Source organism: Equus quagga, chromosome 1, assembly GCF_021613505.1.
Source record: "Equus quagga isolate Etosha38 chromosome 1, UCLA_HA_Equagga_1.0, whole genome shotgun sequence".
Taxonomy (NCBI): domain Eukaryota; kingdom Metazoa; phylum Chordata; class Mammalia; order Perissodactyla; family Equidae; genus Equus; species Equus quagga.
Window position 1 is genome coordinate 68,971,991 of NC_060267.1, and position 27,807 is coordinate 68,999,797.

A 27,807-nucleotide genomic window follows, 5' to 3' on the forward strand; every position below is an offset into this window, starting at 1 on the left:
GAATTAGGGGTACCAAGTGATTCCCTTTAGTCAGCAAACATATGTTTTGCTAAAAGGATTGTCTGGCCTTGCTACTGAAGAAGAAATATGAAGAAGTTGCTGGCAAGACAAAATAGCACATGGGGGATGAGGGGCAATTCTCCTCTTTACAAATGTGTCATTAACTAGGGGCAGAGAAGGGCCAGCCCCACGGCCGAGTGGTTAAGTTTGCACACTCCACTTCAGCGGCCCAGGGTTTCACCAGTTCAGATCCTGGGTGTAGAGATAGCACCGCTCATCAAGCCATGCTGAGGCGGTGTCCCACGTAGCAGGACTAGAAGGACCTACAACAAGAATATACAACTATGTACTGGGGAGCTTTGGGGAGAAGGCAAAAAAAGAGAACAACTGGCAGCAGATGTCAGCTTAGGGCCAATCTTTAAAAAAAAAAAAAAAAGAGGGGCAGAGAGTAACAATGGGAGAAAGTTACAGACTAGATAGTAGGCCATTAGCCACTAACTAATTAACTCTAAGACATCTGTGAGTATTGATTTCTTCATCTCTCAAGTAAGGAGATTAAACCAGATAATTTTTAAGATCACTTATGCTTCTAAAATTGCTTTTACATTTCATATGACATTCAAATTTTTTTTTTTTTTGAGGAAGATTAGCCCTGAGCTAACGTCTGCTGCCAACTCTCCTTTTTGCTGAGGAATACTGGCCCTGAGCTAACATCTGTGCCCATCTTCCTCTATTTTATGTGAGATGCCCACCCCAGCATGGCTTGACAAGCAGTGCATAGATCCGCACCCAGCATCTGAACCGGCAAACCCCGGGCCGCCAAAGTGGAACATGCAAACTTAACTACTGCGCCACCAAGCTGGCCCCTCATATGACATTCAAATCTTTAAAAGGACCCTCTTAGCCAAACTTAGGATCCAAAAAAAAGCAATCGTGGATGGTCTGCCTTCTGGTGCTGGAAAGACACAACTTACCTCTTGGGCCAGTGTCCCAAGACTGTCCAGCAAAGCTTTTGTGGCTTCGGCCAGCTCATCGCTTGGGAAAGGAGATGTAGAGTTTAGTACTGTCTGGAAGGAGAAAAAAAATACTTCATTTCTGAGCTCAAATGTAAACCTGAAATCTCTACTGAAAATAAACAAGTTAATTAAAACCATTCACAATCTTGAGTTTAAAAAACAAGAAACCCACTCTTAACCAAAATAAGACACTAAAATTATTGTTATGGCTGCATGTTGTTTTCTTCAGATAAGAATTACTAATTCTTTGATGAATGCTTTTAAATCGTGTAGGAATATATATTTAAAACTAACTGACATGCAACAAGTAAAAATATCTCATGCGAGGTATGTGTGTGTGGTCCAGCCCCACTCTGACCACAAATTCCCCATTCTGTCTCTGGCCCTGCAAGACAGGTAACACGGCAATGGCCTTGAGAAACAAGTTTCTAACGGCTCACAAGAAAGGAAGCAAATGTAAAGTTTATAGCTGCCAAAAGCATGGGAAGAAGGAATTCTCTCTCATTTTGCAAGTCAGCACTGTTTCTAACACTGGAAATTTAATACAGAACATTTTTGTGTCTAGTTTTAGTCATCTTTACATTTACTAATTTATATATTTAGTTGCTATTACAGACCACCTAGTTACATAACAAATATAAGAAAATAATTAATTAGGTCCAAGAAAAGAAAAATTAGGGCAGAAAGCCTAGCTAGAGAAGGAATAGAACAACGATGCATAGGCTCTGAGGCCAGAAATGCAATAGCTGAGGAGCCTCAAATTTGGTTGCGTTTTCAGGTTTCCAAAGAGAAAAAGATGCAGGGTCAGTTTCACTATTCTTCTTTGTTAAATAGGAAAAAAAAAAGTCTTCAGGGAAAACCCATCTTTCGTTGGTGCTTCTATGGGCATTGTTTTATTCAATATCAGACACTTCTGAAATCTAGAGAAGCCTGGGCTATTTTGATATTTGTCTTCTATCAGAGATTGCTGTCAAATTATAATGCAGACTGCACGGAAAATGGCTGAAAGTGGATGGAACTCATCATTATCTCTGAGAAATAGCAGCCTGGAATGTTTTACTTTAAAAAGAACTCCAAGTGCACAAGATTAAGTTAGCATCATCATGATCATCATAATATTCAAATATAATCCTGAGTGTACATGCCTGAGAGAATCTGTCTAAAGGTTCTATGAAAGAATTTATCCAGCCTGACTCATGAGCTCTAGAATGGTTTACTTACTCCCAGTGTCCAGCACTCCCACTGTCAGTCCTCTGATGGACCTGTGGTTTCCCTTAAACACTATACTCACGTGGCTCTCTGTGATACAGTTCACAGAACGTGTTAATGATCGTTCCTGCCATGAAGTCATTCACGAGCACAAACAGGCGGGGTGTTTTTGTTTTTCACTTTCTCTCCTCAGGTTCACACTTTAACTAAAGGTTCCCACACTAGAAGTGGACCCGAGAGAGAACCTGCCGTAAGGAAAACTTCTACAAACTGAGGGGTCTTAACTGGAAGACACCGGAGGTAAAGTGTTTTTGTGTTTACCACGAGGTCCATAGGATGAAATATGCTCAGGATTGTACAGCAAAAAAAAACCATGCAAAATTAACTTAGCGTAAATGTTTAAAACTTAAAATTTGGTAGTTAACCCATTTCTTTTATAAAGTCTGAATGGAAATAAGATTCTTATGATTCTTGTCACTCTGCCCCCACTTCTCTGGTGATAGGGATCTGGGGTGGCTGCAGAAGCCTGGGCAAATGACTCGAACTCCCCCCGCCTCCATTTCTCAACTCCACAGCAGAGTTAACGGTGCTCTGCAAATAGGACAGCGCTCTCCTGAAAAGTCAACTAGAGGACAGATGCAGAGGACCATGCCTGGCGCGTAGATCTTCAAAATTAAAAACAATTCCATCCCTGCCCTTCTCTTCCCTTCCTTGACAGGCTGTCATCTGCAAACAGGGCTTTCCAGTTCTTGAAAAGACTTACATCCTCCCTCCCATTTCCTGGCTAGCTCTCGATGAACTTTTTCTCCTGTTGAGGTGCCCTCCCTCAGCGAGGCAGAGAGCAAGAGTTGTCATCTCAAAGCACATCAGCCACACTCCGACGTGCTATTTCTAAGATTATAAACACTCTTCAGTGCAAGGCTAAGACACAGTCATCCTAAGTCCTGAAGGCTTGAGATAAAATGCTTCTCTCTCCTCTATAACCTTTTTTCTTTTACTCAGTGTTTGTCAAACTGTGAAACAGAAGATAATGTTAAGTAGATAAAATGTAAATATATATTTTTATACTATAAACATACACAAACTTGCCCCAGAGTTGACATTTAAATAGAAAAATCTGAACGAAAAATCATTACCTATGATTAGGTATATGTGTGTATGTATAGCCACATCACATTTTTTGTTGTTGTTGAGGAAGATTAGCCCTGAGCTAACACCCACCATCAATCTTCCTCTTTTTGCTGAGGAAGACTGGCCCTGAGCTAACATCCATGCTCATCCTCCTCTATTTTATATGTGGAATGCCTGCCACAGCATGTCTTGACAGCAGCGTGCAGGTCCACGCCTGGAATCCAAACCAGCGACCAGCGAACCCCTGGCTGCCAAAGCAGAGCACTGAACTTAACCACAATGCCACTGGGCCAGACCCACATACACTTTTATCTTCTTTTTTTTTTTTTTTGAGGAAGATTAACCCTGAGCTCACTACTGCCACTCCTCTTCTTTTTTGCTGAGGAAGCCTGGCCCTGAGCTAACATCCATGCCCATCTTCCTCTACTTTATACATGGGATGCCTACCACAGCATGGCATGCCAAGCGGTGCCATGTCCGCACCCAGGATCCGAACCAGCAAACCCCAGGCCAACAAAACGGAACATGCGCATTTAACCGCTACACCACGGGGCCAGCCCCCACACACTTTTATCTTAATGTATATTCATGTGTACCTTCTATTGATAGCAAGTGATATTGATTTTACTTTTACAGTAGTGATAAATTTCTTTTCTAATTACATTTATTTATACAAAAGAAGTCAATTAAAAGGAAATATTAAATTAAAATGGTACCAATTGCACTTGAATACAACCAAAACCATGACAGGGGATTGTGAATGAGCAGATTTTGCTAATAGAGTGTGGTCCTGGGAGCGCCTGCACGGGAACCACCTGTGCAGAGCCCCAGCCTCCTGGATCTGTTGATTCAGCAGCTAGCAGTGTGACCTCAGAATCCTCAGGGGATCCTTTTGTGCCCACTGAAATTTGAGAACCACTGAGACACAGCACTTGCACAATGGTCACACCTCTTTTTTCACAGTATTCTTTGCACGAATATGGTTGTTTGTACATTCCATGTCTGGTCCACACAATACTGTCTATTTTCGATTGTGAATTAGGGAAGAGAGGCCAGTCAGATCACTTAGCCCTGACTGGGATCCAAGATGGTGCCAAACACATGTGAGGCCACGTATGTCACACCAATTGTGTACAAGTCACCAAGTACAAAAGACCAGGTTTCTAAAACTTCAGACCCAACACGGGTCTGCTGTCTCCATCAGTGGTCATCTTTCCCCTGAAGGGGACAAGTCAATGATCAGTGGATGCAGTTCTTAGACTATGTCTTCCCCATCTGAATGAATTTAAATCTTAATAGGTAATGATTTTTCCTTCAGGTTTTTCAACTTAAATGCCTTAACTTTGGGGCAATCTTATTGCTCTTGTTTTAAAGGCTACACAATTCATCAAACTCCATGCACACCACAGGACCTACTACCTGACTGTTTAACCTCTGAATATAGTTGACCACAGACATAAATATAAGGACCTCACTATATTCACCGTGGATAGCAGACCTTTACATATTCAGACACCAACGCAATACCATATCTTACTATATGACTTTGTTGTCAATACTCTGAGCTTTCGTTTGTTTGTTTAACTGGTTTAGGTTTTTGTCTCTCAGAGAAACATTGGCTAAACCTATGCATAAGTAATAGGTAGAACAGTCAACGTCATTATCGGGATCCTTTTACACTAATCGTTGTGTGAGATTAAATGCTCAGTATTCACTAACAGTATTGGCAACCTGTAGTCGACACAAATGAATTTCCATTTTCAAAGGGGTGGGTCGACATCATAGGGTTAAAAAAAAAACACAATTCAAATTCAGCATCGAGTTTAAAGCTTAAATTATCCAGATATTTTGCTCAAGACTTCATTTTACTTTTCCGTGCTTGAACATGATAAAATACAGAGAATGGAATGATGCAAATCAGCAGAATAATTACAAATTAGTGAAGAAGGGATACGCTGTTCAATTACTGTTGTTGGGACTAGTTATTCACCTAAGAACAATGATAAATTTTCCATCTCACACCACTATACAAAATTAAATTCTTGGTAGATTAAAGAGTTAAAAGTAAAAATTAGGGGCTGGCCCCGTGGCTGAGTGGTTAAGTTCGCGCACTCCACTGCAGGCGGCCCAGTGTTTCGTTGGTTCGAATCCTGGGTGCGGACATGGCACTGCTCATCAAACCACGCTGAGGCAGCGTCCCACATACCACAACTAGAAGGACCCACAACGAAAAATATACAACTATGTACCAGAAGGGCTTTGGGGAGAAAAAGGAAAAAATAAAATCTTAAAAAAAAAAAAAGTAAAAATTAAAGTTTCAAACATATGTGAGAATATATACTTATGAACTTGGGATGGGAAAGGGCTTTCTTAAACAAAATAGAAGCTCAAACCAAAATGGAAAAAAAAATGACTCCAACTTTTAAAAGTAAAAACTGTGCACCTAGGGCCGGCCCAGTGGCTGAGTGGTTAAGTTCATGTGCTCTGCTTCAGTGGCCCAGGGTTTCGCTGGTTGGAATCCTGGGCACGGACATGGCACCACTCATCAAGCCACGCTGAGGCAGCGTGCCACATGCCACAACTAGAAGGAGCCACAACTAAAAATACACAACTATGTACCTGGGGGCTTTGGGGAGAAAAAGAAAAAGTAAAACCTTTAAAAAAATAAAGTAAAAATAACTGTGAATCAAAAGACATCATAAACAGCATGAAAAAACAAGCCAAAAACTGGAAGAATGGATTTTTTTAAATTTTAGTATAAAAATGGAATACCATGCAACAGTTAAAATGAACCAGGGAGGGAGGAGGACAAAAGGGGTGATTAGGCTCACATGTGAGGGGATGCACTATAATTAGTGTTCGGGTGGTGAACATGACGTGATGTACACAGAACTCGAAATATGATGTACATCCGAAAAAAAAAATTAAACAATGAACCAGATGCCACATATATCAACATTGATAAATCTCAAAAACATAACAGTGAGTGAAAAAGACAAGCTGCAGATCAATATGCACATTTATACAATGTGGTCACATGCCACCCAATACAGTATATTGTTATTAACAGAATACAAATATATATGGTATAAAGCATAAAAACATGCAACTCTAGCATAGTGGTTATCTCTGAGGAAGGACATGGGGATACACAGGTGGCATCAACTGTATCTACAATGTTTTACTTCTTGAAAAGAATCTGAAGCAAGCATGGCAAAATGACGGGTGATGGTACAAGGGTGCTCTTTATGTTATTCTCTGTACTCTTGTGCATGTTTGAACTATTTCATAATTCTCTTTCTAATTCAATGAAAGATCAGGAAAGGAGGGAGATTGGGGCAGGAATGAAGGCAGGGTAAGGAATATAAGTTGGCTTCAGTACAAATCAGATCTGAAGGATGTCTAACTTCCTTGAATAAAATTAACCCCAGGAAACATGCCTTGAAACTAGGCCAGAGAATGAAGTCTGAGAACCACGTGCCTGCATGTACTATGAACCGTGGTCTCCTGCTCATACTTGGTTGACAGGGGCAGGCAAAACTTGCCAAATCACATTTCCAAGGAGCTCCAGTAAACAAGTCCCAGAATTGGAATTCCTACTATTATTCTTCCTTAACCAAAAACATTCCCTTGGCTATGAACTCAGAGGTCCCCATTGATCATAGGAGGCAAGTGATTTTCTTGTATGAAGTAAGGAAAGGGGGAGAAAGAGGGAAAATAAAGCCCTCAGTGAGGGACTGTACATTCTGTGTTAGGCTAACAGGAATTCATATGTTATTCAATATTTTTAGATCATACTAAATACTGTAATATCATTAGAGAAGAATACACAAATGCTTATTGTATTACTCAGAAGCTCCCACCCACTTCTGCAAAATGTTTTAATCACTACATAGCAACATTTCCTAAAACCATGACATCCTGGGGTGCTGGCCCGAGAATGACAAAGGTCATTGGGCTCCATTCTTTCTGGGTCTAACAGATGACTTCATTATATTCTTTCTATCCTCACTAGCTTAATAACTAAATTGTACAAGACTGAAAATAAAAAAGGCAGTAACCTAGCAAAGTCCATTTGACTTTAATTTCTGAGCTGGTGTTTTATTTCAACTTCATGTTTAGCACAGTTCCTGGCACATAATAACTAGGCACCCAGTAAATGTGGAAGAAAAGCCAAAAGGAAGGAAGAAGCACATTAGGAAGTCGAGGCATGGATTGGAGAGAGTCCTGCTTCGAAGGTCAGGCAAATTCCCAGATACACTCTGTTTTGTATTCACATCATCAAGTCACTCACCCTCTCGAGTCTTTCAGAGGCTCCTCTTGCTCTAAGGATGAGGCCCAATAGCCTAACATGGCTCCTGAAAGTTGGCCTCAGCTAGCCTTCGCTCACCTCCATGGCATCATGCCTTCCTGTTCCTTCTCCCATCAAACTCCCATTAGCTACATCCGCTCCATTCTGAACTACTCAATCATGTGCAGTTCCCCTAAATGCCACCTTCGCTTCTCTCTCCCCTTTGGACCCATGCGTATGCCATGTCCTCTGCCCAGAACATTCTTCTCCCTGTTCTTTACCTAGCTAACCTCTATTCTCTAGGTCCCAGTTTAGAGGATGTTTCTTCCTGATCCTCAAAGACTGGGTTAGGAGGCCTCATCAGGGCCTGCACAGCACCCAGCAGAGGGTCTGTCATTCCGCACAGCATCTGCTCCTTTTCTCAGCCAGCTCCCCACCAGCAGGGAAACTCAAGAGAAAGCTGTTCCTTACTCACCACTGCCTCCCTGGCCCAGTGCATGGCACCGCTCAGGGCTCAATAAATACTTGAATGAATTTAAGTGTTAGTTTACAGATGATCTCTATACAAAATCAAGACTGGAAGAGACTATTACTAATGCAATAGAAGTCACAGCCAAACAGAAACAGAAGATACAACATCTGTGAAATTAAAATGTAATTGAAAACTCTTCTCAATTTACAAAAATCGTACCCACACCCAAATTTTTCAGTGACTCTACTTCTAAATAAAGTGAGATGTGGGTGTACACATATTTACAGTATTTTCAGTATAATACACAATTTTGCTTTCCTCCTGCAAATACACATTACAATGCGTTCATTGGGGCATCTCAAACTTCTCTTAAACACTTTCATCAAGTAGACTAAAGGCTCTACATCACTTTGCCCATATGCAGAAAACCCCACTCAGGGCTAGGATTTGTTATGCTTTAGTTCAAATTGAAAATAAGTAAGCCACACACCAGGTACAAAGACTATCACCACCCGGAAGTAATCTCTGTCTCTTTCCAATAATTTACAGGACAAGAAAGTTTTCCCTTGAGGAACATTTTCATATTCTTTATTGAAGTATGGAATTATAAAACTCATACCTGAGGAAGGTACTAATCTTACAAAAACAATTTGACAATTTAAATATAAAATTTAAATTTGATGTGTTTAATGCATTAAAATACTTCAATTTTTGCTGTTTCTAAACACAGTTAAATACATCTGCTACCACATAATTCGAGACCAAAATTAAACCTTTCTCTTAGAAATGGCAGCACTTGTCAAGGAAGAAATAATATAATTGAGGCAAAGATATCCATATAGATGGAGTTGAGCAGTCATATTAACACACTGCTAAATTCAGCAATTTATCCCTCATTTCTGTGCTCCGATTTTCCCATAGGAATTAGGTGAAATAGAGCCTGAAGAGTTATTCCACAAGGCACGTCATTCTACCGAATACCAAATGATGAAGGCTGCAATTGCTTGCCGGGAGAAAGCATACCTTGTAAACACGTGGACAATAAAATCAAACACAGCCAAACAAAATCTGACACTTCCCACAAACGTATGAATTTCAGGCAGGAGGAGAGGGAAAGCAAGCGTTTTCTCCTGCAAAAACCCACACAAATGCTTTAAGGACTGCATGCAATAAATTGAAGAATCTAGCCCCAAAAAGCCACGAGCCAAGCCCCATCTGGTATTCTGAGTCCTTGCCAAAGGGTCAAGAAGACTCCAAACAAAGACCCTTCAAGACAAGGATGACTTTGTTCACCCCTTCTCCATCCGCTCCTTCGATCTGTACAGAGCCCACTGTGACATCACTGGTCTTCCCAGGACCTCAGGGCACCCTCACTTCACCTCCTTTGTCCCATGAACTGAGTTTCGCCTTTGCGAGAGTGTGCTTCATGCATCAGAAGACATGTGAACAGAACTCTCTGTTCCACAGAAACAGAACTTTCCCTTTTAGGGTAAAGGTATCATCAGAGGTCAAGATAATCTAACCACATGGTTGTGCAATATCCAAGTTGTTTCTGAGGTAGAGAGAAATCTTTATGCCTGTCCTTCCTAACTCAAGAATCAGACCCCGTTTTCCTCACCTTAAGGATCATACACGGTCTTCACATCACTGAGAAAATGGTGAGCCACGACTAGAGCTCAAGCCTAGCTAACCCCACATTCTTTCCACTATGGATCACAGGGTCCCAGGCTGGCAAAGATGGTTGTCAGGGGGCTGTTGGGAAGTCATCAGTGAAACTGGGATGGAAGGACAGTCCTCACTCTACAGACCCAAAACCCATGAGGAGTTCCTCAAATTCCCACCCTCAGCCTTAAAGTTGGTTCTCAGTGCCCAGTGGAATGAAAGCTCCATGTGCATCTTGTATGCTTTCTTCATGGCTGACCCTTCAGCGCCTAGAACAGTACCTGGTACAAAGCAGACACTAGTAAATATCTGTTGGTTTTGTTGATGAATGTTTCATGCCTTCTTCAGAGATGCTCTGCTTCCCAAAGTCACTGCTCTCTTCGTAACGGGTAGTGCTTGTCATGCTTTAGAGTCACTCTCAGAATATAGGCAAGAAAGTGCACAGGGCTTGAAGAGGGACTAATAAAAGTCAAAGGCACTGAAGAAACCCTTCGAAGACATACTGAAATATACCTTCCAATCAAAAGACAGTTGTGGCAGGATGAATGCTCTCCCCAAAGCTGGCCACACTCTAATGCCTGGAACCTGTGAGTATGTTACATTACATGATAAATGTACATTACAGATGTCATTAAAGTTGTGGACCTTAAAATAGGGACATTATCCTGGATGATTCAATCTAATCACACGAGCCCTTAAAAGCAGAGAACTTTCTCTGGCCAGAGGCAGAGAGATGTGGCAGAAGGAGAAGTCAGAGAGATTTAACACGTGAGAGAGACTCAACCCGCTGTGGCTGGAGAGGGATCAGATGCAAAGCCTGAGAAGGACGCTGGCAGCCTCTAGGAGCAAAGACTGGCCTCTAGCTGACACCCGGAAAGCAAACAGAGACCTCAGTCCAACAACTGTAAGGAACTGAACGCAGCTAACAACCTGAATGAGCTCAAAGCAAATTCATGTTCGGAGCCTCCAAAAAGGAATACAGCCCTGCGATCACCTTGATTTCAGTCTTGTGAGACTCTAAGAAGTGGACCCAACTGAGTCATGCTGTTCCCAGGCTTCTGGCCTACACAACCGTGAGATGATAAATCTATGTGGTTTTAAGCTGCAAAGTTTGTGGTAATTTGTTACAGCAACAATAGAAAACCAATACGATCAGCAAGGAACTTGACAATAGAAGCAAATAAATCCCTCTGGCCAAAACTTGCTGGTCCACTATTACCCCTCCTTCCTGCAGGCCAAGACAGACAGAGGTTATTGTCGGACAGCAGAGAGAGGCCCGCATACGGACTTCTCCTCTAGCTGGGAAAGGCATGTGCTGCTTCAGGAAGGACCTGCATGGAAGGCAAGGGAAAGCTCAGCTGCCCAGCCAACCAGTACAGGCAAATCCACCTGCTGAGCAGTCAGATAACAGAGGTCACTGCCAGATGGCCTTGACCTCCTCCTAGAGGTTGTTATCTTAACATGAATAAGACATAACACAAGTCTCCCATCATAACCAAGTGCATTTATCCTAGAGATAATATTTCATATATCAGCCTGTCTTGTACTCATCAGGAAGTCATCTTTGTGAGGACCTCAGTTGAGTCCAGCTTCTAGAACGTATCTGACATATAATAAACTCAATAAATATTGTTCAATGACTGAATATGTTTTTAAATAAAAAGGAGAATGCCTAATGGAAACCACCATTAAACCCAGAGAACTTAAAGGATGCAATAACATTCTGTCATCCAGTATTAATTTTCACGCAAGGTATAATTGAGGCATAAACATAAATAAGAATTTATAGGGTAAGGAGCCTGGGCAATATCTAGGCAAAGCATGCAATTTGTCACTGAAATATTCTTCAGGACTTTGTTTGGCATGACTGATTCCTAACACTGATCTACAGAAGAAAATTTCTATCTTGCCAGCAATTGTTTTCAGCATATAATTTATATTACTCACATCAATTAAATTATTAACTTCTATTTATTGAGCACCTAATGTGTACCAGGCCCTATGCCAGGTTCTTCATATGCACGACCAATAATCACAACAGAGGGTAAACTATATTATCTGAATGTAGAAGACGAGGAAACTAAGGTTTTCAGAGCTAAATAATTTATCCGAGGTCACACGGCTGGTAAAATGCTGAGACAATATTTGAACCCAGACACAAGTGACCCCAAGCCCATGCCCTTTCCACTCTACCAGACTTCCCCCTATGCTGTCAAAACACTACTGTCCGGAGGTCATGGGGAGACTGAAGGAGGCCCAGGAGAAAGAGTCAGAATACCCTCAGCTGAAAAACGGGGAAGCATCCACACCAAAAAAAAAAAAAAAAAAAAAAAAAAAACAACAGAAAGAAGGGAAATGTTTCAAAACTTCTCTCTCTGTAAAACCTACTTTTGGTGCAGAAACACATACTGCAGAACTGTTTTCCTCCCCGTGGTGCTGGGCCTGCCTCTGGTCAGTGCTCCTGTTGCGTTTCTTGGCACAATTAACTGCCTATGGGTAAAGATGTCACGTGTCACACCCATCTACCATCACAAATGTTGAAATTTCAACCAAGTGGCAGGAGTAAAAGGCTGCTTGATGCAAATCAAATATCAATCCCAGGGCTCCAATTAAGTCTTTGCTTTAATTCACTAAATAAGAGTCATATTTCAAAATGTTTGCAAGTCATTTCATCCCAAAGGTATCCTCTAAAATCATCTTTACACAGAACCATCCTGACAAATTACTATACTCTAATTCAAGAGCCCCATTTTCTGACTTTACGGAGAGAGATCTCAGCAATGGTAGACAGGCAACAGCAGAACCTGAGCTGCTCTTAGGCCTAAGAGATGTGCAGGAAGCATATGGTAGCCACCCTAATCAATACATGATTGTGAACCAACTGACTGACAAGGCACAACCACAACACAACAGGATGGGCTGTGGCGTAGCTGACAGTTCTGACAGTGCATTTCCATGTACCCTACCATGCTAATCCTCCCATCCAGGAGAGATTTTCAAGTTGAAATCTAAGCTGTTGACTGTCAGATTATGAAGATGATACTGTCATTCTACTTAGAGCGTAACTCAGGCACTAGGTAAGTGGAGGGATTTTACTGGGTTGTGCACACAGTAGGTACTTAATGAGTAAACAGAAATGAAACAATGAATGGACACCAGAATAAGTCACCGTGTCTTCTGAAAGCACCCATCTTTCCAAACTTTGAGTTATCCTGGCTGAAAGGGGGAGCATTTCTGTCTTGTAGTGAAGTAAAGCAAACCGGCCAAAACCGGCCAAGGAAGCGGTCTACGATTCGTACTGACCTTCGACCCTCAATGTCTCACAACGCAGAAAGTGCCACAGGCTGCAAGTGTCCGCACAAACGGGCTTCTCCAGCTATTTAGCCCAGTTGTCTAGGGCTGCAAACATCCCCATCCAGAAACATACCTTTCCCAAAATCATACTCTAGAAACATTAACCAATACAATCACAGACCTCTGAACAAAGCAACTCAGTATTTTTTTTAAAACACTGAAACAGAACGTGCTACTTCTAGAATAAAACAAAAACAGCTCCAAGCATTCGGCCTAAGGCCTTCACACCGACTGGTTCACCATGAACCCTCCCCGAGAAGCACCAAGAACCAAGAACTCAAATAGTTTTACCACGACCTTCGCCTCCAGCAGTAGCTGCAGCATCAGAGTCAAGCAGGACACAAGACCTTCCTGATGGTCAGTCTTGAGTGTGAACTCTGGGATGTGTTTCTAAGGTCACATTCTAGGACATGATCCAGGCACAGGGTCTAGACACTGAACATTCTTACTACCCCTGGGAGGGCCCATCTCTCTATAAAGAAATCATGCTGCACAAAGTCCCAGAGGATTCCAATTTCTTTTTATTATAATGAGGAACATCTCTTTCCCAGCACATCTTTCCTTCAGGGCTCTCTCCCTGGTTTTAAGAGAACCTACTGACAAGTCAGAGAGCTATCTAGCGAGTAGGAAATCAGAACACTGGATGCTAAAAGATGTTGTTGGAGGGGCGTTTCACCAGAGCTCCCAGAAAACCCAAAGAAATGGACCTGTTCTGGAACTAGACACAGCACTCTGATGACCAAAACATTCAGGCTCATCTGCATTTTTTGATTAAAAATGAATGTGTATTCTCACGGATTCCTTCTCTGAACTCTTGGCTCCTAACTGATCAGACTATGTGGAGATTTTTTTTCTTCTGTGAATGTAATTTTGTCACTGATTAAGCTAATTATTGAGTGTGCTCCCATCCAATGACAGTGTTTTCCCTCTCTGACAGCTTACAGTGTCTCCCTTCTGATAGGCTTTTAAAAATGAATAGATATCCATCTTCCCTTTAATGGTTTTGAGACAATTTTTTAAAATCTGGGGGACTCTTTCTTCAAGCGAACTCCTATAATCTAATTATAATATGAAAAATAAAAATAAAAAAGCAGGTCTTCTCTGATTGAAACAGGCACAAGGGACCTTAGGCTTGGACTCAGAGCCACACCCAACTCATTCTTCCTCCATTTACTGTTTGGGAGGTGGTCCAAAAGTTTGAAATAACAGTTAGCATACCACTGAGCTAAATTATATCTCAAACTTCCAGCCAGCTCTATGTTTCTATAAAAACAAAGTCATGTTGCCCAAGGAAAAATTTCACATCCCAAAAGCATTATGCCTGAAACTTCTCCACACAGCAAGCCTACTCACCAGGATTGGCTTCAGGATGTCCACGTTGGAACGAAGAACTTGCTCTGCTGCATCCCGTTTCTCCCTTGGCAGGCTGCAAAGCCTGGAAACTTCTTGGTCACTAAGGCGAATCACCTCTTCTAATTTTGATCCATTGCACACACTGGTCAAATGTAACTGGTAGCCTTGCAAAAAAACCTGGAAGCATTTCAGGCAGAAAGAGGCACACAAAACTGAATTACAAAGAGTGGAAGCTGGGTCCTTGAAGCCTTTTGGGGGATTTCACATCAACACAGCTTGGAAGAATGGACACTGCTGCACTGGACCAATGCATCGGGTCTCTACTGAACTTAGCAATGTATCAAGGCACGAGCTCATGACATTTACAACCTGAATGCTGTGTTTGACTCGTCGTCTCCTGCACTCTTGTCCTTGTCAAGGGAAATCCTGAGTCCGACTCTTTTTCTCAAAAGTGGTACACATGATTCAGCAAATAGGAATCTAGCATCCAAACTCCGGAAACCACTTTTATTAGAGAACAACATTCTCATTACTGTTGAACTTGTATCTTAAACTGGGGTTGGGCTGAATGATGGGGAAAAAAAGAATTTATACTATTTATTTGTAGGTACAGATATTTAACTGGTGCAAAGAACTATGTTCAAGCAATTTCAGAATTTGGGACTCATCATTTTACTTGCCCCAGAACAAAATAACTGAAAGCCAGGCCTCTTCTCATCTCATTGACAGGCCAATTCTAAGTCACTCTTATCTATTCATTATAGCAGACCCCCGAGAGAGACTCTCTTTGGCCATATCTTGTTTACTTAATTAGCTTTTCTGGGCCTAAATAAACTGTGCTTCTTCATATATGGTCCTTACTATCCATTAGACAGCAAGTTCAGTAAGATGAGGGGTCTTGCTTTTCTTGCTCACTTTGTGTCCACAGTGCTAGAACATTATAGAAAGTAAATATTTGTGGAATGAATGGATGATGCAGACTCTTTATTACTCCATTACTACCTCCCCTGTTAGTTTAAATTAGTGCAGCTTGACTTGCTTGTAGTATAGCCTAATACGAGTGATGGACCAAAAGCCTCCCAAGACCCATGAGCTTTCTAACACTGCAGAGCATTCGGCCTGCCATGGCTTCCAGTAAGTTCTCACCTACTGCCAGATACTCAAGCTCACTTCAGTTCTCCTCCTTTCTCTAACCAGCCCTTGCTGCCAGGCTATCAGCCTACCTTTAGTATCTGTGTTTAAGAACACTGATTACACAGAGACGAACATGCAAGGACCACCTCCATACTTAGGATGCCCCTTATTTTAAACTGATCAGACATGACAGATATGAAATTGGCAGAAGGCAATGGAAATCATGCTACATGCAACCATTTTCATAAGCCTGCTGCCTTTGGCCCATCTCCCAACCACACAATTGGTAAACACCAGGCATATTTTCCTAGTTCCATAAGGGCAAGCAGTAAGCACATTTTTCTAATTTTAAAAATTCTAGATCATATAAAGCAGAGATCTTCTTTGCAGGCATAAATATTTCCACTACTTTTGTTTATTATAAAGACAAGCTAATATGTAGACATGAGACAGAGTAAGGAAGCAGCTCCTCTTTTTGCCAAAGAATAAACTTGAGAATCTGCTCTGAAAATCAATAACCACGCAATCTGGGTCTGCTCCCTACTGCACAGGAGCCGTGTGATATCTAACGATGCCAGAGGAAGTTTTCTAAGAACAAAGGTTAAAATTCCATATAAACACTGATATTGCATCCTGGCTTTACAAATTTAAGAAAAAACAAACATTTTCTCCTTACATATCTTCCTTTGTCTATCCTTAAAAGAAGCATTCCGTTTTTTAAATCTCCTGTCTTAGATTTTATAGACAGAGCTGCTCCAGATCAAGAGTCCTCAAGCTTGGTTACTGTCTCAGAACCGCGAAATTTTAAAGAAAATGTTTTAAATTCATCCCCCTTTTAAGGGGAAGTTATCAACAAATGCCAGTTGACAGGCAGGAAATCATTTTATTTGAACCAGCTGGCTCAGGACGCCAGGTTGCACATTCCACTCTCTGGCTAGGTTGGTCATGCCAGCCCGAGCAGAAGTCAAACTGCCGAAGCTGTATGGGAGCTAACAACCTCCTTCAGCGTCGTGACAAAGCCAGGGGTTTATTCATTCCTTTCCTAGCACTCTCGAACAGTGTAATTGTCATCGGCCCCACTGAGGAAGCTGAAGGTTGCAGCTTACCTTGCGGAGACTGACATCAGCTCCCAGCACGCTGTCCACAGTAGGCCTTGGCAGAGAGAGGTTGTGACTCAGGAATCCAGAGAAGGTTTCATTGACCACCAGGAAATCCTGAAGCTTCAACCCTGCGGAGACACGGTGTTTTATTTCCATTTAACAAGTAATTCCAAAAAAACATTGGCACAATGGGGCAAGTGGTGAACAATATCATAATACTGATTGCCTCGTTTTAAACCGATTGATAACCACAGGCTTCTGGCTTAAGCACACAGAGAAATGAGGTTTGGGGAGCTTCGCCTTATCAGGAGAGACATGAAAAGATTGCTTTCTGAAGACGTGTGGAACCACACTCGGCATGTGCTCCTTAGACAAACAGCGCAATAGTGCTGTACACACACACACACACGGCTTTTCCGTGGTTTTCCAGGAAAAAGCCAAACCTTTTAAATGATCTTGACCATCCCACCTGAGATTTGTGACACTAACCCCACTACTCCTGTCTCCCCAATGCCATCTCAGATAGCTAAAATCTGGAGGGAAAAAGGGTCTTATTCCTATGAGCCCCAGGGGCTGCTTTTTTCTTGATGCAGAAGAGTGGTTCTGGAACTTGAGTGGGCATCAGAATCAACTGAACAGCTTGTTAATACAGATTGCTGGCCCCCACCCCTAGAGTTTCTGATGCAGCGGGCCTGGGACCAGGCAGGAGAGTCTGCATTTCTAACAAGCCTCCGGGTGATGTTGATGCTGCTGGTCCGGGGCCCACACTTTGAGAACACTGATGTAGGGCACCATGCATATCAAAGTGCTTTCACAGTCATGGTCTCATTTTAATTCCAAACGTGGAACACACGATATGGAGCTCCAAAACCCAGGTCTGCCTGGTTTAAGAAACCACATAAGCATATATTTCAAAAAAAAATCAACCCTAATAAATGATTGGATCGCTGCAGGGTTTCATATGGAATCCCTTTAAATAATAAGCACTCCAAGTACGTTTAGAAAAGGTTTCAATCCAATATGGTGATGCAGAAAAAGCAGTAGCCAGAAATCCAGAATTTAGACCCCAGTGTTAGAGGCTGTGCCTGCTGGTGTCACTTGGGTATTTCATATCATCTTTCTGAACCTCAGCTTCTTCAGTTCCAAAACAAGAGGTTTCTGGCCAGAGGCTTGGTAGGGCCCCCTGACTCTGAAATGCTATCATTTTCCCTGCCCTATTTCATTTGACTATCCATGTCTCCTTCTGCCCCACCTTCTTAACAACCCAACTTCTCCTTTCAACAAAGAGAAAAACACTTTATCATGACCACATGGCTGGACCGGCCTCATTTGCTGACAGCAGCTCACAGGCCCAGGCATTAACTGACCTGTAGGGGGCAAACCCTGCAAACCCAAATCATTTAACTGGAGAAATAAAGCTATTATCTGAAAATGGGACTACTGGAGTGAGGCTTAAAGAGGAGAGGAGTCAACCCTGGGAGCCAAGGGGGTCACGTGCAGAGATAAAGCAGAAGGAGGGCCCAAAAGCCCAACCAGACTCTCCTCAGTGCTGCCTGAGCCAGGTCTGTTCTGCTTCAGCAAACTTTAATAACAGAGAGTTAGAGAAAGGATAAATGAAGTATGGTTTGCATCTCTAGAGAAATGATTCTCTGGCTACCTCTTATTTGTCTAACTCCTAGTTATTCCTCATGACACCTTCAAGAAGCTGTTCCTTGCCCAGTTACCCCCCTCAAAACTGGTGCTCCCCATCACATATGATACTACACTGTTAGCGCTGGGTTCACTTCTGTGGTCGTCAAACGTCAGAGCACCTAAAATTCACTTAGGGAGCATGCTAAAAGGCAGTTTCTTGGGCCCAGTTCCCAGAGATTCAGAAATAATGGATCTAGAGTGGGCCTAAGAATCTACATTCTAATAAGCATCCATTGTACTTTTAAGGCAGGGAACTCAGGGACCATACTTTTAGGAATCTTGTCTTATTTGCATATTATTTCCACTAGCCTAGCCTCTGGGGCAAAGAATATGTGTTTTATCACTGTATCCCAGTGCCCAGATCAGGGCTGGGCAAAGAATTACTGGTCAGTGAATGATGGCTGGATAATAAATCCTAGGAGATGGGATTAGAGCTGGGAAGATTCCAGAAGTACCTAAGCAGCATCACAGGAGATGTCCTTTCAGCTGAGCAGGTCCAAGAAGGGCCTAGAGATGGAAGGACAATCCCTAGGCTCTACCCCAGGAGGAAGTAGGATCCCTAGTCACTAGCACTATATTCCCAGGGACACAAAGAGACGCCCAGGGTATCCTGGTACCCCTAAGATGGAGTAAACAGGAAGGAAGATAGGAAAGCTAGTGGCTTCAATTGACGCCTGGCACAAAAAGCCAGACATTGACCGCTGTGGGACAACATGAACAGCACCACACGGGGGTCAGGGGCAGAAAACCTAGGCTCTGTATCTATTTATTTGCCAGGTCATTTCACCTAGCTTTGTCTCCACTGCCTCATCTGTAAAGCGAGGGGTAAAAAAAGACCTCTCTGAGCCCTGGATAGAACAGAATATACACATGAGCTTCCCCTCACTGACCAGGTGAGCCACAAATTCCTCCTGAGTGTGAAAAGCCAGAGCAGCACGCAGGCATTGTGCTTGGAAACTGCCCAACAGCCTCCTTCCTCCAGAGCAGGGCTGCTGAAGTCTGGGAGGCCGACCCAGGCTGCACTTGCCATGGGTCCAGGTCATGAGCAACACCCTCGAGACCAGCAAGTATGCATAGCGTGTTTATAAGACTCTTCTCTTATGTCAACAGGCTCTGAGGATGAGCACAGCTGGATGTGATCAAACTCCAACCACCTATCAGTGAGTCCCCTGGATGAGACATAAGAACCAAGAGGCTGATTAAACAGTCAACAACCCTTGGCAGTGCACGTGCACGGGGTGGGGAGGTCGCGGGGTGGGGAAGCAGCAGGGAGGGCCTAAGATCCCTGGCTAAAAGAACTTGCATTCTGGTCACACGGATACCACACGGGTGGGGGTGGACTTAGATTCACACACGATCACCAACAGCTGCAGCCAGTGTGGATGCAGAAAGCCAGTGTGGTGTGGGGCACGAGTTCCCAGTCTTAGCTCCCATTAGACTCACATAGAGAGCTTTACAAAAATCCCACGCCCAGGCCACGCCCCCCCAACAACTAATCAGAACTTCTGGGAGTAAGACCCAGGTATCAGAATTTCATAAAACTCCCCAGATGGTTCCAGCCAAGTTTAAGAAATAATGGTATGGTAGAAAGATCAGGGGTAGGGGACCAGAAAAACCTAAGTTTGATGCTGGACTCTGCTATTTATTAACTGGTGTGGCTTTGAGAAATTCATTCTGCCTCCTGAGCCCAGGTTTTCTTACCTAAGAGGTAAGGATACTGGTATCCACCTTTTGAAGACATGAGGTTAGAGATATTCATATGTAAAGCATGAATTGTGAGCAACTTGCGCATGGTAGGTACTCAATAAATGGTGAGAATTTTGTGATTATTGAAAGGATTTTTTTCACTCAACTTTACCACAATGAAGCATAAAGAAAAGGTAAGGACACAGTCCCTGCCCTCAAGGGACTTCCAAGGCTGAGAAGGGAGATGAAGAGAGAAATCTATAGAGAAAGCAGAAGAAGGGCTGAGGAACCGGAGGAAGATAGTTCATGGAAGCGTTTGACCAAGATGAGGCTTATCTGCAGGTGCTTCCCAGCAGGGAGTCAGGCTGAAGCCATTCTGGCAAAGGACAGAGAGCCAAAAACCTCTGCAGGCCGTGGCTGGTGAGGAAAGGGTAAGGCTCGCCTGACGGCAAGGACCAGGACACCCTGTAGTCACAGTGCTGTGCACACCGTGGGTTCCCCGTAAATATTTCTGAATGAATAAATAAATGAACAAGCAGATAACCACAGAGAGAGAAGATCCCTGAAAATGCAAGATTTGGGCAGTAGGATGAGAGAAGGAAGAGGAAGAACTATGGTGTGAGGCCAGAGTACGGTGGCTTTGTACCTCTGGTCTCAGTTTTTTCCATTACATTGATGACAGGAAAATGAGTGGAGAAGCCAAGAATATTGAGAAAGCCAGATGTCTGAGAGAGCCCTTCTCCTTGTAGCCTTGCTAACTCCTACCCCTTCTTTATTACTTGGCCATGAGTCATCTCCTCCAGGAAGCCTGCCCTGACTTTCGCACCCTCAAGCTGGGTGACATGGCCCTCCTCTGAGCCCTGACAACATCCCATGTTTCCCTCAAGCACTGCATAGATGGAGCTTCAGTGGTCTGAGGACACACCTATCTCCCCAGAAGAACAGAAGTGCCTTGAGGGCCAAGACTTTGTAACTCTGAAGCGCAGAAGTGCCTGGCACAGAGGCAGCACTCAGGATGTGGTGGATGAATGAAGGAATGAGCGAGCACAAATGAATGAATAAATTAATGAACTGAGATGATCTGGCAAACGGCCAATTATAGAGAAGTCATTCACCTTGCAATGGTTAGGGAAGAGGAGAACAGGACATGAATGTGAAATAAACCAGGTCAAGATAGTACTAGAGTTTCTCTAAGCCCTCTCAGGAGCATCAGCCCAGGTCCAGAAGACCGTCTGGTGAGTGGAAGATGGAAGCAGGGAGTGAGCAAGTGTCAACAGAACAAATGGGGATGACAATGGCATCTACCCCACTGGGCAGGGCTGGGGGTTAAATGAGAAAATGTGCCTCAAGTCCCAGTGTAATGCCAGGCACCAAGAAACATGCTCAATAATGGATGGCTACTATCATCATCACTTTCAGAAAAGACTGATCTCATTAGCTTCCTTGCTAAATTGACCCTAAAGCATATGCTTTTAGAAGAGATAAAAACACAGAAGTGACTTTGCCAACTAAGAGAGAAATTGAATTTATGACCTAAGGGTTGTGTGCGTGCGTGCAGGTGTGTGTGCGTGTTATGTATTTGCCTGGCTGAGTTCCTGAGTCAGACAGAATTATTGAATTCTTTCTGCTGAGACCGTCTATAAGGTGAAGAAAAGGTTGAAGCTGGCTGATTGTCTATTCAGAACTTTATAGAAGAATAAATCAATCTTGCATTTTACAAAGAATCAACAGGAATGACCACATCTATGGGGCCACTGCAAAGATAAGCATAGGTGTACGATGACCTGAAAGAAAGACCAGTCATTAGAGGCAAGATAGGGAACACTTGGCCATTTAACTCTGCCCAAGTAAGTTGATATGACCTTGATTTTCTTAACTGTAAAATGTGTGGGTTGTGGAAGATGATCTCCGAGGTCTTCTCATCCATGGCATTAACAAGCAAACTTGGGGTAAAACCCTGAAATCAGCACTGGATATAACGTCAGAAGAGCTGAATTCAAGTCGCAGCTCAGCTGTTTCCTAACTGTGCCACCATGAGCCTCACTTTCCCCCTAATCTTTCTGGGCCTCGGTGTCCTTAGGTGTAAAATGGGACTGATAACATTCACAGGTTGCTGTGAAAACCAAGATCAAGAATGTGAAGGTACTCTTTCGGAGGGAATGAGCTGAGGAGCCTCAGCAGTTTACATGGGTAACTGAGGGGGTGTAACTGCTGTCACAGAACACCGCGATCAGGGAGCTGGACAGGCTGCTAAATTAAATGTGAGTCCCGCCTGCCCGCAGAGAAGACTGAAAGCCACTATCCAGCAAAGGACCAGGAGAGCTTTCCCGCCGCCAGCTCTCCAATTTGGACCAAAATACTTGATCCACTGAGCTCAGCCTCCTTGGTTTCCCCTGGAGGAGCAGACGGTGGCCCATCCATTTCCTGGAGAGCTCTGCTTTGGGTGCAGTGAGGTGTGGGGGAAAGGAGAGAGAAAAAACAATTCAGGAGCTTGGAGTCTAAAGACCAAAACCAGTGAAATGCGTGTTTGTGGGCTGGGGAAGAACTGGGCAGAATCCTCAGTTTCTTGCCAGTCCTCTGGGCTAGGCTCTCCAGACAAGCTAAGGGAACACCTCCACAGCAGGGGGAGGGGTGTGGCAGGGAGAGGCCCTGCACCCAGGATGCTTTCAGGACCACTTACTGTTCCTTCTGCTTCTCTCCAGCCTGCGGGAGCTCAGCGGAGGAGGAGGGGCAAGGAGCAGCAAGGAGGGAAGGGGGAGAAGGGAGGAGAGAAGGCTGCAGAGGCAGGAAGGCGGAGGAGGGAAGCCCTCAGCAGCCGAGCCGGCTGGGGTTACTCGCGGTCATTGCCCTCCAGTCCCCAGCTCGAGTTTCAAGATCGCTGCAGTCTCTTTTGTTCAACATGAAAAGGAACCACAGCAATCAGCTGCTTGAGAAGAGGGTGGAGGAGGCAAATGAGAAAAAGGAGAAGTAGAGAAAGAGATCACGCTAGCTTCCAAGGCCCAGACTCTTCTCCAAAGGGCCCCAGGAGGGACCGCTAGCTCTCGCCCAGTCAAACAGGCAAAGGCCTGGCAGGGCGGGCGAAATTCTAACTCATGGCTTTACTCAGCCTAAGCTTGTCCAGCCATAGAAACATGACCTTGAAACATTTCTCTAGTATAAAAGGGCCGGTAACAAACACACTCTGGTGTCTTCTAGATGTTTTTTTGTTGTTTTGGTCTGTTTTTCTGGGCTCTGCTTTCTTATTCAAGGATAGCTACTGCCTGCTTCACTGAGATGGCTGGGCCGTGTCTGGGAAGACCACAGCTTCTCTGGGATGGTCAGGGCTCTGGAGAAGGGGGTAAGGCAGGCTGACCTGGCTGCTCCCTGGGGTGACTCCTTAGGGCAGGTGAGAGGAGGCCCGGAGCCTGGAGGGCACACAGCCTCGGGACCTACCTGATGTGCATCTGGGCCTGGGGCTCCCAACTCAGAAGTTTCCTTCTCTACAAGTGAGAGCTTGCTGAGAGTTACCAAGACATACTCAAAAGAGCTCAGGTTCTGGAGTCTAGCTAACCTGGTTCAAAGCTCAGTTCCAGAATTTTCCAGCTATGTGCCCTGGAGAGGTCACTTAGGCTCCCTGAGCCTGCATTTTTCTACCTTGCTAGGGGCGTAGGTTAGGTAAGCACTATCAACACTAAGTGTGCAAAGGACTCTGAATACTGACTCACACACTGCAAGAGAAAATACAAACTTAAAATTAAACAAGTTCAAAATAAATGTTGATAAAGTCACGGATGACAATTATGTGAAGGGTTCCCAAGAGAAACCAGAATATTTAGGGTTACACTCCCTGAACCCTTGGGTCCAGTACCAGGGAAGCCAGAGTCTTCTCTTAAGACCCATGGGAGTAGTATAACTTCAGGAACCACATATTCCTTAAAGGAGTCCACGTGTAATGTGAACCTGCATTAGCTCAACAAACTTCCAAATGGCTACTGAACCCAAAACACTAGTGCTATGGTTCAAAGGAGCAGTATTTCTCAGGGCTTCTTGAAAGCAGGAGCCTATAACAAAGAGATGCTGTCTAAAGACGTGATCCCTGCCCCCGCCTTCCAGGAGGAGCTGGTGAGCAGAGTTGTGAGCCTCCAGCCCTCCGTGTCAGTCCAGAATCAGTCAGCATTGAATCGGGGCATGGAAAGAGATATCTACTAAGGTAGTAACATACCTATGTCTTACTGAGAAGTAGGCAAGTTGGGGAGGTTGTTGGTAGCCCCTGGAATGAGGACTGATGTCAACTGATAAGAAGCTGAATGGTAACTAGGTCCCCAAAGAGCCAGCGGAGACTGTAGCCCCAGAGGGAAAGAGTGACCTGTTCACACTGGCCAGGAGCTCTCCTGATGCCATGGGGGTGGCGGGCACGGTTGGGCTGGCTTTGGAAGGAAAGCAAAGGTAATACCTGGAGGTAGCATTTGCCCCAATAAGTTCTGGACCTGAAGAGAAAGAGAAGAAGAGACAAGGAAACACCATTAGACAAAGCAAGAAAATAGCTGATAGATTTCTGCATGGAGAACCCTTTATGAAGGCCAGAGAGTTGGGAGAGGAGGCCCAGAAAAGGCAGGGAATGAAGAGAAGGTAAGAAGTCAAGAGGATGAAACATACAGTCCAGAAAAAGGAAAGAATGAATCAAACAGAAAGAGCAGAGAGAAGAAGAGCTCGGAAGAAAGAAGAGTTTGAGGCATTCGGTCCTCACTGAGAAGCTGGTCTCTGACTGAAAATAAGACCAGACACTCCTAACACCACACGACATGGGGTTAGAACCAGCCTGCAGGGCCTGAGAAGCAGGAGGAACAAGGGAAAGGAGAGGAAGATGAGTTTATGAGTGAGGGGCTAAGAAGAGAACCCTTCCAGGGCTGGGCTAAAGAAGGCTGGGCTAAGGAAGAATTGTTAACACAGATAACGTATAAATTCCTTAATTTTTTCTTCCTTTTAAAATTAATAAAATGTATGAAGAGATATGATAGTGCTTTGTGGGCAGAGGAAGGTGATTAACATTTACGAGCATCAGACACATTATATGTACTATTTCCTAGAATCCCTAAAACACATTTACAAGAAAGGTATTACTATTCTCATTTTTCAAACGAGGTAACAGACCCAGAAAGGTTAATATCCTGCTCAAGGTCAAAGAATGAGCAAGTGGTAAATTTGAACCCAATCAACTCTGGCTACAAAGCCCTGGTTCTTCCACTGTATTGGAATTAAATGAATGGTTTTACTCTTTTAAAATGCTTCATCATGGTTTTGGCATCAAAAGCTGGTGATGCCACCCGTGCGTCCTAGTATTGGAATAAGGCAACATGGCACCACGGTATGGTGGACAGATGCTGAGCCTTGGGTCAGACAGACCCAGAGTCAATTCACAGCTTTACTCTGTGACCTTGGGCAACAGAAAGGACCTTTTTGAGCCTCAGTTTCCTCATCAATAAAATGGGGATGATAATACTAACCTGCTGGAGCTGTTCTAAGCCTTGAACGTAACAATATATCAAAACGTAAAATAGCATCGTTACTGGTGCAACTTAGTCTGTTAGACAAAGTGTCACTCTAAGTTTGCCCTTTTGTGCTTCAATACCACAGTGATAAGAGGGCTAGAAATGGGGTGCTTTCAACAAGAAACAAACTGGATTCCTAAATTGCTCTTTACCACCCACAAGGTAAAAAAATCTTTTGCTGGAAAAGCGAGAGACGTAAGTCACTGTTCTTGATGTTAACAATCCAAACTTTTTAAAGGCAGTCTGATACTGTGGGGTACATGCTGTCCTATAATTGAGTACAATTGTGTTTTCTACTCTTGTCTGGGCAAAAGTGACCTTTGATTTGATTTAGTTCAAGCAATATTTCAACACAGCCCTGCAGCATTGCATCCCCCTGATTATAGCCCTGCTGGGGCCAGGTCCCCACCCTGGATGGAGACCAATGGCCTGGGCTCCAGGATGCAGCCTGGCTTTCACAGGTCTGGGAAAACTATCAAATTATGAAACTCTAAGGCCCCAAATCAGAACTTTTGTTAGGCAGACAAAACGCAAATTGCAATCACCCAAAGATTTCAAGGAATTTCCAGTTTGATGACATAATGTTGACACATATGTCATCTGATCTCTGAACAAGATGACACATGGGGGCCTACAAGGACAGAAAACAAAGTCTGGGGCTGCAACCTTGACTTCAACAGCTGCCCAAGTGGAAGGAAGGGGTTCAGGTGGAGAAGGAGAAGTGGCTATGAGTCACAGGATGTTCTTTCTAGATGGACCTTGGGGAACATTCCACCCGTGCCTTTTACCCATGAAGCCAGGAAGTGGAGGAAGTCTGTTGTCTCCGCTGAAACATTTCGAACATTTCTCTCGGAAGCCCTCTTGTCTCCTTTCTGATCCCAGCCCATCCATGCCCAGTATCCTGTCACCTTGGGGAAGTTTCTGGCTACCCTGGGCTGCTCTCTTTAGAATGTAATGACAACAGAGTATGAAACACTGGAGTTCTAGTCCTATTCCTGCCCCTTGCCTGTGCTTCTACAGGCAAGTTACTTAGCCTCTCTGAACTTCAGCTCCTTCATGTGGATAAAAGGAACAAAATTCTCTACATTACATGATGATTATGCAATGAACTACAATACAAACCTGGCACTTACTTAGTGTCAGATACTCTACTAAGTGCTTTACCCTTATTAGCCCGTATATTCCCCACAAGACATCCCTAAGACGGGGCTGGTTCAGTGGCGCAGTGGTTAAGTGCACACGTTCCGCTTCGTCAGCCCAGGGTTCGCCGGTTCAGATCCTGGGTGCGGACATGGCACCGCTTGGCAAGCCATGCTGTGGTAGGCGTCCCACACACAAAGTAGAGGAAGATGGGCACGGATGTTAGCTCAGGGACAGGCTTCCTCAGCAAAAAAGAGGAGGATTGGGAGCAGTTAGCTCAGGGCTAATCCTCCTCAAAAAAAAAAAAAAAAGACATTCCTAAGAGAGGATTATCATCTTCATTTTGAGGAAACTGAGACACAGAGATGTTATGGAATTATCTAAGGTCACACAGCTGGTAAGCAGCAGAGCTAGGATTTAAACCAAGGCAGTCAGGCTGCCAAGTCTGTTCTCTCAACACTAAATTGTACTGCCCGGTGGATGTTTACAACATGATAATTTTACATCCTCTTCCCTCAACTCCCTGCCACAGCCAACTACCTTGCCCTGTCCCCAAAGCCTGCCCTACCCTCTGGGGATCATGTCTTTTTGACTTACAAAGATCAAAGCAGAATCCAAGGTCCATAGAGTGAGTTCTCAGTAGTACCAGTAAATCTAACAGCCAGAAAGTTAGGATCCTTTTCCCTAAGTCAAGTCCAGCATAGCATAACCCTCAGGACTTGTTTCACAAAAGTCTTGATCAGAACCACAACAAAAGGGACAAACAAATCAGATTTGTTCCACAAATATACATAAAATGACAGCCATTCCATTGACAGACAAAAATCTAGCTGAAGGGCTAGAGAAGCTCAAGACCAAGTCAGGATGTCAGGATGCACGCAGCCCTACTCTGGATCTCTCCTCCGTCCTTTCCTTTTCCAATCCTTCTTCCAAAGGGACATCTCCAGCCCACTGACAAAATGCCCAAAGTTCTTCCTTGTTCTTTCCTGGCAAAGTTCTCATAAGCTTCAGAGGGCTCTACATCCTGGAGAGAAGACAC

General features: G+C 43.8%; 1 protein-coding gene across 4 annotated transcripts in view; it reads right to left on the reverse strand.

Moving 5' to 3' along the window:
* ABCA1 (ATP binding cassette subfamily A member 1) overlaps positions 1-27,807 on the reverse strand; it is a 130,515-nt gene that overhangs the window by 59,351 nt on the left and 43,357 nt on the right. For 3 of the 4 annotated variants that reach the window (XM_046671442.1, XM_046671423.1, XM_046671432.1), the window contains exons 6-8: positions 16,729-16,850; positions 14,489-14,665; positions 975-1,067 (exon numbers count right to left, since the gene is read on the reverse strand). In XM_046671442.1, the coding sequence (XP_046527398.1) occupies positions 975-1,067; positions 14,489-14,665; positions 16,729-16,850 (392 nt within the window). Of the gene's footprint in view, positions 1-974; positions 1,068-14,488; positions 14,666-16,726; positions 16,851-27,807 lie in introns of all 4 variants that reach the window. The other variant, XM_046671452.1, reaches the window with a different exon arrangement.